The 17,717-nt window shown below is 37.5% G+C and overlaps 1 protein-coding gene across 15 annotated transcripts in view; it reads left to right on the forward strand.

Annotated features, from left to right (window-relative positions):
• Nucleotides 1-17,717, forward strand: part of Fak (protein tyrosine kinase 2 Fak) — a 93,935-nt gene that overhangs the window by 69,477 nt on the left and 6,741 nt on the right. For 9 of the 15 annotated variants that reach the window (XM_022071100.1, XM_087342911.1, XM_087342910.1 and 6 more), the window contains 17 exons: nt 1,981-2,112; nt 3,336-3,467; nt 4,180-4,329; nt 5,169-5,357; nt 5,450-5,527; nt 5,641-5,881; nt 6,941-6,982; nt 7,367-7,534; nt 8,199-8,381; nt 9,001-9,217; nt 9,759-9,949; nt 10,828-11,032; nt 11,375-11,454; nt 12,309-13,186; nt 14,971-15,153; nt 15,872-16,102; nt 16,921-17,020. In XM_022071100.1, the coding sequence (XP_021926792.1) occupies nt 1,981-2,112; nt 3,336-3,467; nt 4,180-4,329; nt 5,169-5,357; nt 5,450-5,527; nt 5,641-5,881; nt 6,941-6,982; nt 7,367-7,534; nt 8,199-8,381; nt 9,001-9,217; nt 9,759-9,949; nt 10,828-11,032; nt 11,375-11,454; nt 12,309-13,186; nt 14,971-15,153; nt 15,872-16,102; nt 16,921-17,020 (3,400 nt within the window). The remainder of the gene's footprint in view (nt 1-1,980; nt 2,113-3,335; nt 3,468-4,179; nt 4,330-5,168; nt 5,358-5,449; nt 5,528-5,640; nt 5,882-6,940; nt 6,983-7,366; nt 7,535-8,198; nt 8,382-9,000; nt 9,218-9,758; nt 9,950-10,827; nt 11,033-11,374; nt 11,455-12,308; nt 13,187-14,970; nt 15,154-15,871; nt 16,103-16,920; nt 17,021-17,717) is intronic. The other 6 variants (XM_022071091.2, XM_022071094.1, XM_022071093.2 and 3 more) reach the window with 6 other exon arrangements.

Raw genomic sequence — 17,717 nt, forward strand, 5'->3', positions numbered from 1 at the left:
GTGTATCGGTCATGTGGGTTGTTCCAAATGATGATGGAAAGATAGTTTTGAATTGGGAATAGGGTGAAACCCAAATATAGAACCAGGAAGGAAATTGGTCCAATTTGAACAATGTTAGAAGTTTGAATAAACATGTAGGCCTTTCAGTTTTTATTAGTCTGTCCTGTGGTATATTTATAGCTGGACAGAAAAACAGAGTGAAGTATGAATAAAATGAAGATTTCTGTCTTCTGGGTTGTTGCGCTGTGTAGTCTGGTAGATGTTTACCAACGTTTCAGAGGTCATACTGCCTCCGTCATCAGGATATTCATCACCCTGATGACGGAGGCAGTATGACCTCTGAAACGTTGGTTAATATCGACCAGACTACACAGCGCAACAACCCAGAAGACGGAAATCTTCATATAATTTTTTGCATCAATACATTTTTTAACTCTTATTGTGTAGATCTAGATACCTCAGACATCCATTTCTCACTTCTCGCTTTTCTGTGCAAAATGTTGTGATTCCATCTGTAGTGGTTTTGGTACTGTGCTGTTTTGTATTCATTGTTTAAGGAATTGGATGGTTTTGTAGAAACCTCAAGGAAGTGAGATGCCATCTTGTCTCACTGCATCCCTTTAATTGTCATAACTTTACTGTAGACTTTGTGTAGATTGTTAGCGCTGATGATGTCTGTATGTCTGTTAGAGTTTTGGCAGCATTTAATTCTATGAAACTTGTATAAACACTACTGTTTTAACTTATTGAATATGCACAGAAGTGATACCAACATTTTGTAAAACGATATTAAATCAAAATGTAATTCAAACTACAACTGACTTTTGTATAAAGGGAATTAAACATCTGTACAGACATGTGAAGAATATGGTTGTATTGAACAAGAGAATGTAAATAGCATCTGAAAGTAAGTGATCTAGAAGGACCATTTCAAATTGTTTTTTTTATTCAAATTAAGTTACTATCTTTATTTGAGAAGGCTTTAAAATTAAGTGTTCCGCGCCATAGCTGCACGGTCTGAGGCATCATACTTCGGACCGGCGACATGGAATGCGCGCTGGTTTGAGTCTCGGGGGAAAGAAATTTCTCATGAGCTCTCGACCGGTGTATGGGACCAGTGCTAACCCAGCATTGTGAGGAAATTGGGGAGCTACAATTGGTAGCGTAATCCGGTCAGGAAAACTAGCAATGGCTGGGGGTTCGTCGTGCTGACCATACGTCACCCTATATCTGGTTGGATGATCGTTCATCTCTGCTTAGGCATGTGAACGTGAGGCCAGCAGCCAGCTAGTTGGCTTTGGCTCTCAGAGGGCTGTTATGCCATGGATTATTATTTTAAAATTAAGTCACATAATCATTTACTTAAGGGAAGATAAAAGCAGCTGGGATTGTGATCTGTGAGATTGGAGTAATGAAGAGAGAGAATGAGTAACAAGCCAATACAAGGGAACACTGGGGTAAAATCATTAGAGGAGATGTTACATAAATCAAGGCTAGATTTATGTTATCTGAATGAGAATGAACAGAACACCAAGATAGCTTTGGACATTCAAGTAAATTCAAGGCACGTTGACTTGATTCATTGTAAAATGGTAGAGAACAAAAGAATATTGATGTTAATTTTCATTGGTTATACATGTATGTTTCAGTTTCCTGCATCGTATAAACTCTCGTCTTCACTTCTGTCTGGTCTCGGTTCAGTAGCATGCTGGTAGAATCATTTTCCAGACAGAACTATTGTCTTGTCACAGACTTCATATGCACTTTGCTATTGAGATACAGAACATTTATTGTAATATGAATTGTACTAATCACAATTTTTAAAATAAAATGCTCTTTTCAGATTCTATTTGCCTGAGGGGCAGGTGTCGAATCGATAACCCCCCTGAATATGGCCTCTGTGTTTCTGTTCAGTTGTGTGACCAGGTTGCCTGTGAAGATGGGGCTTACCCATAATTCTCACATTTTGTTTTACTGTAGGGTATCATAACCCTGATAACAAGTCGCTTGGCCACGGGACAGCGGGCGTATCAGCACCTATATGCCATGAGGTTACAACACCCGCCCACAGGGGAAGTGTACTGGTTGCACCAGGACACCACCATGTACCAGGTACTTCTGTCATTGATCTGTAGACCAGTCACGTCATTATAAAGCACAATGAGGAGTATTATTTGTTGTGCCTTTGTCATATCTAACAAATACATTTCCTGAATACATTGTGCTGTATAAACAACAACAGTTTGTCAGCTTAATTACTGAGAATAAATTGTTACCTCTACTTCAGATAGTTGAAGAACTGGACCTAGTGCATATAACAGAGTGGTATACTATTCTAAACTCAGTACTTTGCTAAGGCTGCTTAGTAGCTGTGAGGTATTTTATTATACAGTAAAACCCCTCAAGTTGGACACCCCCTTATCGTGGACACTTTTAATCGGAACAGGCGAATATCCTATAATTTTAAATGTCCACAATACCCTATATCTTGGACACTCCTTTATCCTGGAACTTGAACACCCCTTTTGTTGTAAGTTGGACAGGTTCATGCACTTAACTTCGATGCTTTTCAGGGAAACTTTTTCAGTCACATATTTTGTTATTTTGAATTTCTGGCTGATGAATGCCTCCTCTCTGGAGGATTATCTTATGGACATTGAACCCATCATTGGAATGCATTGCAAGTGTTTAACTATTCTTTTGCTGAACCCTTAACTGGACTACAGTATTGCAGAAGACACAGTTTTAACTCCATCAGCACTGTGCTTGCATTTGAGTTCAGACTGTATGAACAGAAATGGAATTTTTCTTTTTGCGATGGGGAAGCGAAAATTGGTGGAATTAACTTTAGAAAATGTTATTGAGGCTGGGGTGAAATGTGCAGTGCATGGGAGTGGGCTTCAAAAGATTATTATTAATACTACTGTTATTAATTCTTAATTCAAGTAAGCCTACAGTAGTTAGTGTATGTAAGTAAATAGATTATATTGTCATTAAACCACAATCTGATTTTTCTCTTTCTCTCTATCTTGGACACACCTGTAAGTTGGACACATTTTCGTGGAACCCCAAGTGTCCAACTTGGAGAGGTTCTACTGTATATATTGTATTATATTAGTAACCTTGTCTGGAAACATGTTATTCACTTATTTAGAATGTTATACTGACAGCTTGTTAAGTTTAATTAAAATGTTTTCTTTAACACATAAAACTAATAAAGTAGTGCTTCAGTTTCCACTTACGGCACACCACATTTCATAACAGTTACAGCTTCTGAGATTGACTTGATACCATGTTGTTATATGTCATAATGTTCTTTTTCTTTACATGAATAGGTGCAAGAAAAGTATGAGCGCAAACACCCACACTCGGAATGGCGATATGAGCTGAGGGTACGCTATTTACCACAGAATCTCACTGATTTGTATGAGAAGGATCGAGTTACCTTTTACTACTACTATGATCAGGTGAGCTTCATTAGTTAATATGTTCTTGTTGCTCACTTAGAAGGGCTTAAATTAAACTTAGTTTGTAATGGGTTAAAACCTTCTTATCAAGCACCTAAGATATATTGTGTTAGCTCTTTAGACACAGAAAAATATATGACAATAAAATAATATTCAACAGAGTTTTAATCATGACACCTGCTCTCAAGAGTTGAGGACAGATATAGTTTCAAGATTAGTGTTGTGTTCATGTCACTAATCATATTTAGGCCATATTATAGGCAGCAAAGTTACAGTAATATTGTCATGTTGACATGGAAGTAAAAGGGGATGCATTTTCTTAGTTGCTTTTAATACCTGTGTCTCCTTTACTACTGGTTTCCCACTGCCGTAGTACCCGAGTCTCTTTACTGTCATCTTTCCCTACTTTGAAAACATTACAAATTAAGGCCTCTCATGGTGTATGTCTCAGAAAATCCACGTGCATGTTATGCATCACCTATTTTATGCGTTTTTGATATACACGACTAATTGTGGGAATGCATGTATAATGCGAGTCACCCGTGTATGGTCTGAGCTGTTGACAGTGTGTTAAATAGCCTTAATTGTTTCAATAAAGAAGGAAGTTTTGATTATCTTTTTAAGTATCAGTTGCCCAGGGAAGAATTTATATGGCAGAATTAGTCAGGAATCTTCTACATCTCTGAAGAGAACTATTTTTGTGTTTTGTTAGGTGCGGAACGACTACCTGTGTGCAGACCATGCTGCTTTGGACCAGGATGTTGCCGTTCAGTTGTGCTGCTTGGAAATTCGTTATTTTTTCAAGGATATGCCACAGATTGCCCTTGACAAGAAATCAAACTTGGAGTATCTTGAAAGAGAGGTAAAAACTTAATAAAATGTAAGAAATGTTTTATATAATGAAAGTAATCTCAGAATTTTCTTTGTTATTTGGAGGTACTTGTTGCAGATGTCCACGTGTAAAATAAATTATGAATGAAATATTAGCAGTAACTATATAATTGGGTTCCACAGTGGCCGCGCGTTCTTAGGCGTGGGCCTTCTGCCGCCTGGTCGCTGGAACCGTGGGTTCGAATCCCACTCAAGCCATGGATGTTTGTCCGCGTTTTTCTGTGTTGCGCTGTCCTGTGTACAGGTAGAGGCCTTGCGACGGGCCGATCCCTCGTCCAAGGAGTCCTACCGAATGTCATAGATCGAGCCAACAAAAAGTTGGGACCCGCAGTGCTCAGGCACTTGAAGAACGGGTCATTCCCAGTATCCCAGTAACTATATAATTACTCATATGAGTGTGATCTTTGTTGTGCAGTTTAAATAACAGCGGTATATTAACTAATGATTAATATAGTTAATCTACTTATTTATGACCTTCTTGGATTAGCTTATACTTAGCCTCTTACAGCTGTGTTTATTTAGTCACACCACCTCTTTATCAGCCTACCATTATTTAATTACTGTTTTATTATTAATTTATTAAGTAACATAAAATCCAGAGATTACATTCTCATTAAACCCTCCTTTATGCTACTTGCTACCTGCTCTGACCCTGCAATTTAATTGATAGTCCAGACCTTGAAATCACCATTATTTGTGGACTGCAAACTTGTGTGTATTAATTTATGCACTTGATTGAATGGAGGTTAATTCAATGGGTGATTGAAACAGTACTTTTGTTGGTTTAATTTTTGTTTATCTATTATTTAGGTTGGGTTGCACAAGTTCTTGCCAAGAGCTGTGCTAGATGGCATGAAGCCCAAGGCATTGCGAAAATTAATCCAGCAGCATTTCAAAAAGGTGGCAGCTCTTTCTGAGCTTGAATGTATGTTCAAATTCTTTGAGCTCCTTCGAGCTCATTATCGTTTCGACCAGGAGAGGTTTCGCTGTGATCTTGGGGTAAGTATTTATCTGAATTGTGTAATGTATTAATATTTAATAAACTTGTGAGTATGAAGACAAGTAATGTACACACCATTGATCTTTTGCAGTCAGGGTGGTCCATTCCAGTAGAGCTAGTCATAGGGCCTGATCTTGGTATATCATACATGACTCATCGAGCCACTACTGTAAGTTAAATAAACTTAATTTACTTTGATATGTTTGGCTTGAACTTGACTGTTACTCTAAGTTGCATCGACTAATTTTGTGTTTGAGAATTTCATGTATTTAAGTGTAGTAGAGGTGCTTCCTGTTTCAGCCAACACGAATGGCGGAGTTTGATAGGATCCAGGCCATCCAGACATTAGTGTCGGACTGTGAAACGCATCGAAAAGCTGTTGTGCAGCTTCGGGTAGCTGGTACCACCGAGACACTCACCATAACCTGTCCATCACTGGAAGTTGCTGAGAGTTTGGCCGACCTCATCGATGGGTACTGTCGCCTTGCCACACAATCAACTACTTCCCTCTGGAACAGAAAAGGTAAATCAGTGTATCTAAGTATTGATAATGTAATGTATAAAAACATTAGTTTAGAAGTTCTGTTGTTCATATCCTGTTTTTTTTAATGTAGTTAGGTGGTTGTAATTTCAATGCTATTCTTGTTATTTAATTTTAATAGGTTTACTGCCAAAAATTTCTCAAGACATATGTACGGTCGATGTTGTTACCATTGTACAAGTTGTAACACATTGAGGGCAATGAGAAGACTTGAAGATTTCTGTCTTCTGGGTTGTTGCGCTGTGTAGTCTGGTTGATGTTAACCAACGTTTCAGAGGCCATACTGCCTCCGTCATCAGGGCGATGAGTATGAAGATTTCTGTCTTCTGGGTTGTTGCGCTGTGTAGTCTGGTCGATGTTTAACAATGTTTAGAGGTCATACTGCCTCCGTCATCAGGGCGATGGTGAGTATGAAGATTTCTGTCTTCTGGGTTGTTGCGATGAATCGCCCTGATGACGGAGGCAGTATGACCTCTGAAACGTTGGTTAACATAAACCAGACTACACAGCGCAACAACCCAGAAGACAGAAATCTTCATACTCACCATTGCCCTGATGACGGAGGCGGTATGACCTCTGAAACGTTGGTCAACATCGACCAGACTACACAGCGCAACAACCCAGAAGACAGAAATCTTCATACTCACCGCTGTGAAAACCTCAAATCTTACAATGAGAAGACGTGTTTGTTGGTTAATAAATGGTGCTAGGCCCAATAGTGGAGTTGTTACCTATGACCCTCTCGGCAGGCGTTGTGTTTCAGCATTACCTCCAGCACTGGTGTAATTGTTATACTCTGATATGGTCACCATAACCTGTCAGATTAAACAGCATAATTCATGAGAAAGTTGAGAATGTTATTTGAGTAGTGAAGGCAGGTATGCTTCCTGTTTTTATACTGTGAGAGGCTTTTAATGTGTGTTGTATTTAAAAACTGCTTTCTTAACACTCAGTTATGAAGATTGGATTTAACTAATGTGTGTTGTATGTTAAAGAGTTTGTAACTGTCTAATATTATCTTCTTTCTCCTTTACCTAAAAGCTGCAATATGGAAGCACTACCCCTGTCCTTGTTCACTCAAAGGTTGGTGTTCGTTAAGCTTTGTTTGCACACGTGTTATGATTAAAGGTAGGCTAGAAGCCTGTTCTGACCTCAGCTGTCTTATTCTTGGCCTCCCTATGTTTTATTGATTTACCTTGTTTATTAGCTTAGATTTGAACAATTATAAATTTAGCACATTAAAGTTATGAAAATTTGGAAAGTCCCATCTGACCACATCACTGATGTCATAGTATGTGATCAAAGTTGCATAATTTGTAACTTATAGAACATCTGCAGATCATGTTCCTTTTGAAAAAGATAATTTTAATTTGATGTTTTATGCCATTCAGTAAGATAGCCGTAAGTCTATTTGATGTGCTGTCACCTTTATGTTGTTTTATTTGCATTTCTCTCATTTTTCTTCAGATGCTCACCCTCCAAAGTACCGCCAACAGCAGCAGCATGGAGTTGGTTCACGACAAGCTAGTGGAGGGTCAGGCAGTCCAGAGACAACAGCAGCTCAGACTGGCACCATGCTGTCGGAGGACTACGCAGAGATAGTGGATGAGGAGGGTGACTACTCAACACCAGCCAGTAAGCAATTCTGTTACTGAAGCTCATTTAAACCTATGTGTTGTATCAGCAGAGAAAACTAATGAGATGACACTGTGGCAGCAGAACCCAGAAGTTCAACACCAAAAATGTGCCTTTGGACTCAATCCTAGCTCACAACCTACTTCCCCAAGATCTATCTTAATGTTAATCATCATTTCCTCTTAATTTCTTTCAAGTGAGGTTTCTTCACCAAAATTCTGTTTGATTTTTATTTTATTTCCTTCCATTCTAGCTACGTGCCCAATTCATTACAGCTTCCTTAGTTTCACTTATATGGGGTCTGTATAAATGAAGTTTCTCATTGTGTAATATGCTGAAATCAATTGAGTTTGGGTTCAAAAATGATTTAACTGATCTGTGAAAAAGAAATCATTTCTCCATCCCCCCTTTTTTCCCCAATACATCTTCAAGATGTAGGTACAGAGGCAGTTGTCTTTTTGTGTATACACCCTGTTATTATTAATACTGTTTGTGACTTTCAATAATTATGGATGTTTCTGATAATGCAGGTAGACTGTGGAGTTGTGTTGACCTTAAGTTCGGTGTGTATATGAAGCCTGTATTCCTATTCCAGGAATTCAGTTTATAATACACAAGAAAGTAGAAATAAATATAAACTGATGACATCTGGAATACTTTACAGCACGTGACTATGAGCTGGTTAGAAACCAGGTGGAATTAGGGGAGATTATAGGTGAGGGACAGTTTGGTGATGTCCATAAAGGAACGTTCAAGGGACGAGACAGTCAGCTGATCCCAGTAGCTGTCAAGACCTGCAAGGCTGATGCTGACCTGTCAACAGCTGAGAAATTCTTAGAAGAGGCCTGTAAGTATTCATTATGTTGCAACCCTGTTTTCTTGCCAGCATGTTCAGTCTTGATAACATCAACTCAGACTAGTTTATATTTAAATCCTTTTAATTTTATAATTTGTAGGTGTCATAAAATGTTAAAATTGTCATTTTGTTTCTGTTCTCTATCTTACACTGCATTATCATGAAGAAATGAGAACTGATTCAATGTGAAGAGCAAATAAAAGATTATACTTTGCACTGTAGAATTGCTTGTTATATTTTCATTCCTTCCCAGTGGCCTGATAGATGGATCTAATTCTGTGCTAGAAATAGCTTTGCCTAGCTTTATTTTAAACTTTTTTATGGCTATTGGATTAGTCAGTTTAATTTATTGTGTGTATTGTTTATGCTGCAGTAACCCCCCTACTTCCCTGTTACTACTTTGATGAACTGATTTCCTTCTTTTGTAGTAAAAACAAGTCATCTGTTGACATTTTTATATTTACTTTTGTTAGGCCTACTGTGCTTTCATTAACTTTGTCATGAAAGCTGTCCCACTGTAAACTATGTAGGCGCTTGTGGGGAGAGGTAATATATTTTCAAAGTATAATGATGTATACAATGATCAGAACTTTTCCTGCTGTGTTGCCAGATATCATGCAGCAGTTTGACCACCCTCACATCATAAAGCTGATTGGCGTGTGTTCAGAGAGTCCAATCTGGATTGTGATGGAGCTGGCGAGGCTGGGAGAGATGCGAGCATACCTACAGAGCAACAAACACCGTTTAGACTTGGCAACGTTGCTGCTTTATACATTTCAACTCAGCACTGCACTTTCATACCTTGAATCTAAGAAATTTGTGCATAGGTTAGAGAAATATTATGTTCCTCAATTTGATCACAAGTCTTTTAGTTTATATCTAAGGTAGATCAGTGCACTCCCTAATTTAAATTATTAAATGTGAGTCATTAGGAAAGTTAAATAACAGAGCTGAACCAGGGAGTCTGGGTGCGTAACATTACAGAACATTTCATTGCCATTATACTGATACCAGTTATCAACTCAAGTCATTGCTAGCACTAGAGGCTCAGACATACGACATTGACACTGAATTTGATCTCTTCAGGCTTCATAGGACATGTAGAGGAGAGCACTTTTGTACCATGATTGTTTTGAATTTTTAAAAATGGTTAAGACAAAGGTCTCTTATTATTTTGAGGAAAACATTTCTTGTTTGGAAGCTGTGGTCCCGAGGGATTCACATAAAAACACAAAGACATTAAACGATAGGGATAGAAAATATAACATTCATATGCACCGTTAAAGTTTTGCGGCCATGTTCAGATTAAAGTTGGTGAATATTGGTTAATTCATCTGTTTTTAAATACACTATTTTGTGACTTTTTAGGGACATAGCTGCTCGCAATGTGTTAGTGTCAGCTCACAACTGTGTGAAGTTGGCTGACTTTGGTCTGAGTCGTTGGGTGGAAGACCAGAGTTACTACAAGGCTAGTAAGGGCAAGCTACCTATTAAGTGGATGTCTCCAGAATCCATTAACTTTAGGCGCTTTACTACAGCCAGCGATGTGTGGATGTTTGGTAAGCTTCTTTTTTGTCTTTCATAATTCATATGTTTCTGATTGGTCTGTTTGTTTATTTTTTTTTTGCTGCCGCCAGACATTAATACGTTCATTGAAAGACATGCCAGACAGTAGTGATATTGGTCTGGCTAAAGAATATCAGTTTCAAAATTAATATTTTCAAAACTTAATTATAAGTTTGTCTTCATTGTAAATGATTAAGCTGTTGGCCTGTTCTAATTACAGCTTCTCTGCCCCATGAATATTGATAGAATCAGTTTGGAATTTGGTTTTCAGGCATTATTTTTGAATTGATTACTGTTATTTACACTTTTTTAATGTCTTCATTATATTTATGGTGCATTATTTTGTATTGTGCAACCACTCTGAGAGGAAATATTTCTGTCCTCTCCTTAAATGTAATATTTCACAATAATTTAAATACAGTAAAGTTTTTGGTACTTTTACTGTGTTAACGTATTCATGAAAGTCACAACATTTCAGTGCAATAAATGTGGAGGTGTTGGTAAATGTAAATGGGATTCATTTTGAATTCTCACTTATATTAGTGGATATGCAAACTCATTTTGAAATATCTTGTTTTGGATCATCTCCTATTCTGTTGCAATAAAACACTGTCTTCTTACTGTTTACTATTTTCTTAAATTTGATAATTTATCATTATCAGTATTTGTTGAACTTCCTCCTATTTCTCCCGTCTTCTTATCTTTTTCTTAAAGTTGTTTTTCTAACAGTTTTGATCAACTCAAATAGTGGGGAAGATTGGATGCACGTACAAGGCAAAAACTTATAGGAGAAAGAAAAATGGGAAAAGGCTTTTTCATAAATGTAGGATGACCCTTATTTTCCTTATTTACATTGAAATCTGTTGTTCAGGTGTATGTATGTGGGAAATTCTTATGCTGGGAGTAAAACCATTCCAAGGCGTGAAGAACAACGATGTCATTGGGAAGATTGAGAGTGGCGAGCGGTTAGCCCTTCCACAAAACTGCCCACCACGTCTCTACAGCCTCATGTCTCAATGCTGGGCGTATGAACCGTCCAAACGGCCTAGCTTCAAGGACATACGTGAAGTTCTCAAGTGAGTTTGTTGTTCTTTTTGGCACTTACTGTGAAGCCGAATGCTACAGGATTTAATTATATTTATAAAATTGTAAGAGATACTCTGGGATAAAGATGAGAATCACAGCTTGTAAATAAAATATTTTCCATGGCCTTCCTGTCTCTTAACTTTTGCCTAGAAGACTAGCCCCTAAACAAATTATTTCACTGACAGAGAATTTGGTGATAGGAATTACAAGTTTTATTGTTGTGTGTGCATGATTTGATAGATTACTGTTTTGCTTTGGGCTTTAAAGCAGTGATTGTATGGTGACTGAATCATAAAACTAAGACCATATGATTCCTTTTTGTGTCACTGCAGTGAAATTTTAATGGAGGAAAGGCATCAGCAGCAAGAAACCATGAGAAGGGAGAATCGACGTGTCCAAGCCATGTCATGGGGTAAGTTTGATTAATTTATTTTCACCAAGCTCTTTTATCGAAACATTGCCACAGTAGCTATAGAAACAACAACTGAGTTAGCTGACTGTGTAGTGTGTTCAAGTAATAGATGGAATATCCCTGTGTTGAAACATGGAACATTGCAGTTCTGTATAGGCATCTCTTGCCAGCCATGTTTAATCATCTGACTGAAATAGAGTTATATACAGAAACTTGTTCTTAACAAGGAAATGTTATGATTTGTCATCATAATGCTGTCATCTCGCTGAAGTGTATTTAAAAGTGGATATTTTAGTATTGGAAAATAACAAAAACATTTTTAAAGTATTTATATTTCTGGATTTAGTGGTTTAAAATTTGTTGTTTTCAATCCATCCAAGTGAACACCATTTATCATACATGTGGAATAATGCTCTAACCCTGTTCATTGATGGATGGTTTATAAATGACTCAAGTGATATAGTTATAGGCAGCTATCTGCTTATCAAAAAAATCTACAATCATAAATACAAATATCAAGAAAAAAAAACATGGTGCTTGCTTACTCCGTCTCCTTGAATTATGCAACTACTGGCATTTTTTGAACTGCTGCGACTTGGCTCAAAGAACTTTGTTTCTGGGGAAAAAAGGGGTTTATCATGTTAAGATGAGGTTGATAATAAGGTATTACACATCCTGACTTCCAGAATTCATATCCCATATGGGTTTTGTGGACACACATCATTTGACAGTGACTGACAGGGCTTAAAATAGATGCTGAATGATGACTTTACCTCCATTCATGAAGATAAGAACCTATCATCTTCCACTGCTTCTGCAATGCTCATACTTAAAAGGACGTGAATTTGTTGCAGGTTCGACAGGATCAGACGATCCCCCTCCACCAAAACCCTCAAGGTTTCCCATTCTTGGTGCTGCAAACTCAACTTCTCTTGCCTCATTGACGGGCGCAATGAGTGGAGGTGGCTCCATCAACAACACAACTCCTGCCCCGACCACGTACATTGTTGCACAGAATCCAGAGGTCCTGGTTCAGCTTCTGCGTGAAAATGAATCCAGAGGAATTTCACCCTCTGTCTACACTACACCAGCATCAGCATTCAACACTTTAGCGGTAGATTTTGAAAAAAATACTTCTGCTTCACCTTCTTCAACTACGACTACACCTCCACCACAATCAGCTTCCGCACCTACCCAACCATCACAGGCAGTGATTTCAACTCCAGTCAGTTTATCCCAGTCCCCTGTTATCTATGGTGTTTCCAAGAAAATTACTTCTTCATCCAAAAGTGTCTCTTCTCCGCCACTATCTGTTATTGGCTCCCATTCTTCCACGAGCTCCCCTACAACCAGTCCTTCAACCTCTAATGTTCCAGCCAGTAGTGTGGTACCTGTTGCTTCACCTGTTTTACGAAAAGTATCAAAACCAAAAACCAAAGAGATCGGACCATATCATTCCAGTAACAGTCCTGTTGTGGGAGGGGTTTGTGTTCTTCCCCCTCCACCCGGCTCACTAACTGGTTCTCCTCCTGCAGCTGCAACAACAGCAGTAGCCGTTACTGAGGTTTTAACTCCTTCATCTTTAGTTTCATCAGCTATCAGTGATGGTGCCACAATTTCATCAACATCCTTCACTTCGTCTTATGGTGGTGGACTTGACTTGGATTCTTCCTCATCCCAGCAGTCAATGACAAGCAGCTGCGCTAATGTACGAGAGGATGGTGGAGGCCAGGTTTGAATGTTTTGGGTGCATCTGGTTAAACTAAGCGCTTGATGCTTATTTTTCTATATTTTTATTTCCTTTAATATCTTTATTTAAATAAAAATGATTATGTTCCTCACAGTATCGTACATTTAATTTAAAAATAAACTAAAGTTTTGAGATTTGAGGTTCTCACAGTGATGAAAATATTCACATCGTATTAATACTATATAATGTATCAGGTATGAGTAAAAGAATAATTTACATTTTCCCTTCAGGGGTATTCAAATAAAAAAAGACTCGGTAAACATTTTTAGGTACTTTGGTTTTATCTCAATTTCCTGGCTACCTCTAAGTGTAAATACATTGCCACTTCAGTTGACCCCATGGTTATTAGGATCTTAAAACAAAGCATTGTGTAAAACTAAAGAAAGTTTGATTGAAAGAGTAGGAACAAAATCAGTAACATCCATTGACCCTTTTGTACATTTTATGACTGAGTAATGTATATTTTGTTTTTTAAAATTTTGTTGTTATGTTGTAATTTAAGATCAAGGGCTTAGTTACATAGCCGATGATTTGTTTTACAGATAATTTACTCCTGTGATGCAGATGGCTTGATCGGACTTTGAACATGCACTGCTTTATATACTTTGCAAACAGAATGTTTTTGTCTTTGCCATATTCTGAGAAATAGTAATATTTTCCAGTTGATAGAAAGCATGAGATATGACTTTGTAAACTTTGCACATTTTTTCACTTGTTGATTTGTTTTTAAACTTGCGGTATGTTGTAGTAATAAGTTTCATATTATTTTGTTTTCAGTGGGACTTTTTTATGTTTGGCATGGTATGCGTTTTTTTTTGTATAATTTTCTGTAATTTAATCAGTGCATCTCTTTGGTTTTGAGTTTTGGCTGCACATGTGTTTCACAAAGCTTGAATTTTTCAAACTAATTTCATAACTTTGGCATCTTATACAGGACATTACTGAGGAACTGAGCTCGATGGTTGCGGTTTGATTTATTTTGTTATGGAAGGGGGAATATAATAACTTAATCTTGATGTTGGCTGCACAGTAACATAGCTCCTTACCTTATTCAAGACGTGTTAGTGAGTTAGTACATGTTTTGAACTGGAATATTTTGGACTGGCTATAGTTCCAGCTATGTTATTGGGCTATTTTTCTCTTCTCCCACACCTACACTGATTAAGGACAGAGCTCAGCTCATCAGTAAATGACAGTATTTTTTGCTACATTTCTAGAGGAAAGAAAGTATTAACTGTGCATATGTATGTATGTGCATGTTTCATCACGTTGCATAGTGTCAATATGTCTTTAAATATACAAATGGTATCCTATAATACTGCAGCATTACATGATGCATGAGGATGTGATGTGATCTGTAATATATTATATGAAACACTTTTATGGATGTTTAATGGAATATGAGCAAAAATAAAATACCTCTCTGCAGTGTAGCTATCGATATTGCCAGTTAGTTCTGCAAGCAATATCTGATAGAAATTTTCATTAATATTTTATCTTTGAGAATCTGTTTGGAAATATGTGTACTCAAACTGGAGTACACCTTCCCTCTTGTTATATTTCCATATATAAATTTTGTGAAGAACTTGGTGTATCTTTATTGCTTACATTAATGTATTTCAGGCAGTTAATCATAAATTGTGTGATTATCCCAGTTTATAAGTGGTACTGCTTCTCCTCATGAATTGCTTCTGTCATAGCGATTTTGGTCTTGCATGTGGTGCATAAGTTTGTCCCCAGAAGGTAATTAAGAGCAACATTTACAGAACCAGATGACTCCGGCTGCTAGCGTGTATGGAGATGATTTGCTGGAAGATAGTGGTGGTGGAGGGGACAGCAGCCACCTGGACCTGGAGCTGGAGCAGCAGTTACTAGAGCAGAGACTGCGACAACAGCAGCGAGAATCTGAGGAGGATGGGCGGTGGTTGGCTGAGGAAGAAACAAATCTGGTAAGTTTATATTTCCATTACAAACAATATTATGAACTGGTTTGTAGATTGTGATATAAAGGCCATTTCAAATAATGAAATAATTCAGCGATTGGATTATACCAAGTGTCTGAAAGAGATGTATATATACATTCATTGAATGAAATGGACATTTCAGTAAACTAAACCGTTACACACATCAACACAGTCACTTAGTGAATTATCATATCTAGTATAGGTGTTCAAAATTACCACCATGTATGTCTTCATAACACAACATATGGAGATTGATAACAAGGTTAATATTCCTTATTATAATGTGTATATATTTTTTTGGGACACCTGTATGATACATATTAATATTCTTTAGATGATTAATGTGTCATTTACTCAATGCTGTTGTAATCTTGTCTTGATAATCACTTCAGTGGGTTAATCTCCTACTTTTGTGAAGTTGCTTTTCTTTGTAAATAAGATTGTTAAACCTGCAACTTTTGACAGTCCAGTGAGATTTTGTTTACAAGTGCTCCATGTTTGAATTTACATCCAGTCCACATGTTGGTGCCTTGAGCAAACTTTATGTGAAAATGATGTTAATGTTGCCAGTTATTTTCAGCTGCTAATGCATTGGTTATATCAGGAATTAAGTTGCTCTTCATATTGTTGCTGCATATACTTCTGCTGTACTGATGCTTCATGGCTTTGCCTTTTTTCTTTGCTTGTGCATACACTACCACAGAAGAAGCGACTGTCCATCGCAACGAGCTTATCAGACCGATCGGACACAGATTCTGTTGACGGCTCTCCACTGCATCATGCTGGCAGTGTTTCAACCCCTCCCCTACCTTCCTCTGCCACACCTCCTTCAACCATCTGCCGCACAAGCTCACAACATGATTCTTCTGAACGGGATCGTTCATCAACACCTCTTAGCAACGGTTCAGCTGAGGAGAGGGTCATTGTTGTCAAGGTATCTTTCTGTCCATGGGTGTATGTTATGTACTTCCTTCTGTTTGTGGTACCTGAACTGATGACTTTGTGTTTTTGTACATAAGATGTTTTTTTTTTAAATACTCACTGTTTACTTCAAATACTACTGCTATCCAGAAAATTGAAAGAAATGTGCATACATAATTTTGAAGATTTCTGTCTTCTGGGTTGTTGCGCTGTGTAGTCTGGTTGATGTTAACCAACGTTTCAGAGGTCATACTGCCTCTGTCATCAGGGCGGAGGCAGTATGACCTCTGAAACGTTGGTTAACATCGATCAGACTACACAGCGCAACAACCCAGAAGTCAGAAGTCTTCATACTCACCGCTGTGAAAACCTCAAATCTTACATACATAATTTTGTTTGGAAAGCCTGAAGAGGATAGAAGACTTTGATAAGCTAGGCATTCATAGATGGGAGGCTAGAATTAAAACGTAATAGGGTCTTGGGTTGTGGATTGAATTTGTGCCGGATCAGTGTCAGGCTCTTGTGAATAGTAATGAACCTTCTGGTTTAATTATAGAAGTGAGTAATTTCTGTACCTACTGGGAGGATTTTCGCTTTCCAAGAAGAACTCTGCTCCATTGAGTTAGTTTAGTTGGTTAAGATAAAGTGTTTTCCGTTGTAGGACTTAGGGAAGTCAGATTGTCTTCCATTTCAGTAATGTTTCTTTGCAGCTGTATTTTATAAAGAGTATCTTTGTGGCCCATAATTTAACAGTACTTTTAGCATGGTGTTACAGAACATATTTTTTGCGTTAATCATTGTGGATGTCTGATAAGAATTTGTTGTTAATAGAAGATGGAACCAACACCAACAGCTGACTTAGATCGCTCCAATGACAAAGTGTATGACTGTACTACCAGTGTGGTTAAGGCTGTTATGTCATTGTCGCAAGGTGAGTTTTGTTTGCTCTTGTGTGTTGTTAACTGTGCGGCATTTAATCGCTTAGTGACAAATTTTGTATAAGTAAATCCCATGACCAAACACCATGCTATGTAAGTGTATCAAGTTCCATGCATTCTAACCCTGACATTATATGAAGTGAGTGCTGTATTTTACTGTCCATCCTTATTTATCCTGTGAGGAAGCAGTCCCTGATATCCATTGATTGATTATGCTATTTCAGTCTCCACTTTGCTGGGGAGCTAAGCTGGTGATCCTAAACTTTCGCTGAGATTCAAGTTAATGAATGATTATTAAAAATCCATTAACTTTTATGACTTTTTATTACTATTTATGTCTGTTACCTGATTTTGTGTCATCTCCTTTAACCATGAATATTTTTACAATGTAAATTTGTTTATTTCATATATATATATATATATATATTTGGCTAGTCCACATATCAGAACACAGTACTTAAATATCTTTATACAGGGATGATTTTAATTATTATTATGTATATAACAAATAATTATACAAATGACTAGGTAGTCATTGATTTGTTGTAGGAATACCATGTTGGACATTAGTCTGTTATGAGGTGTACTGGATATACACAATGTTTCGGAAGTTGACTCTGCTCTTATCTGTCACTAATGACAACCACTCGCCTAAAGATGGAAGTAGAGCTGACTCTTGAAATCTTGCAT

The sequence above is a fragment of the Zootermopsis nevadensis genome, unplaced genomic scaffold (genome assembly GCF_977971745.1).
Source record: "Zootermopsis nevadensis isolate Lab colony 2312 unplaced genomic scaffold, Znev_1.0 Znev_ptg000004l, whole genome shotgun sequence".
NCBI classification, from domain to species: Eukaryota; Metazoa; Arthropoda; class Insecta; order Blattodea; family Termopsidae; genus Zootermopsis; species Zootermopsis nevadensis.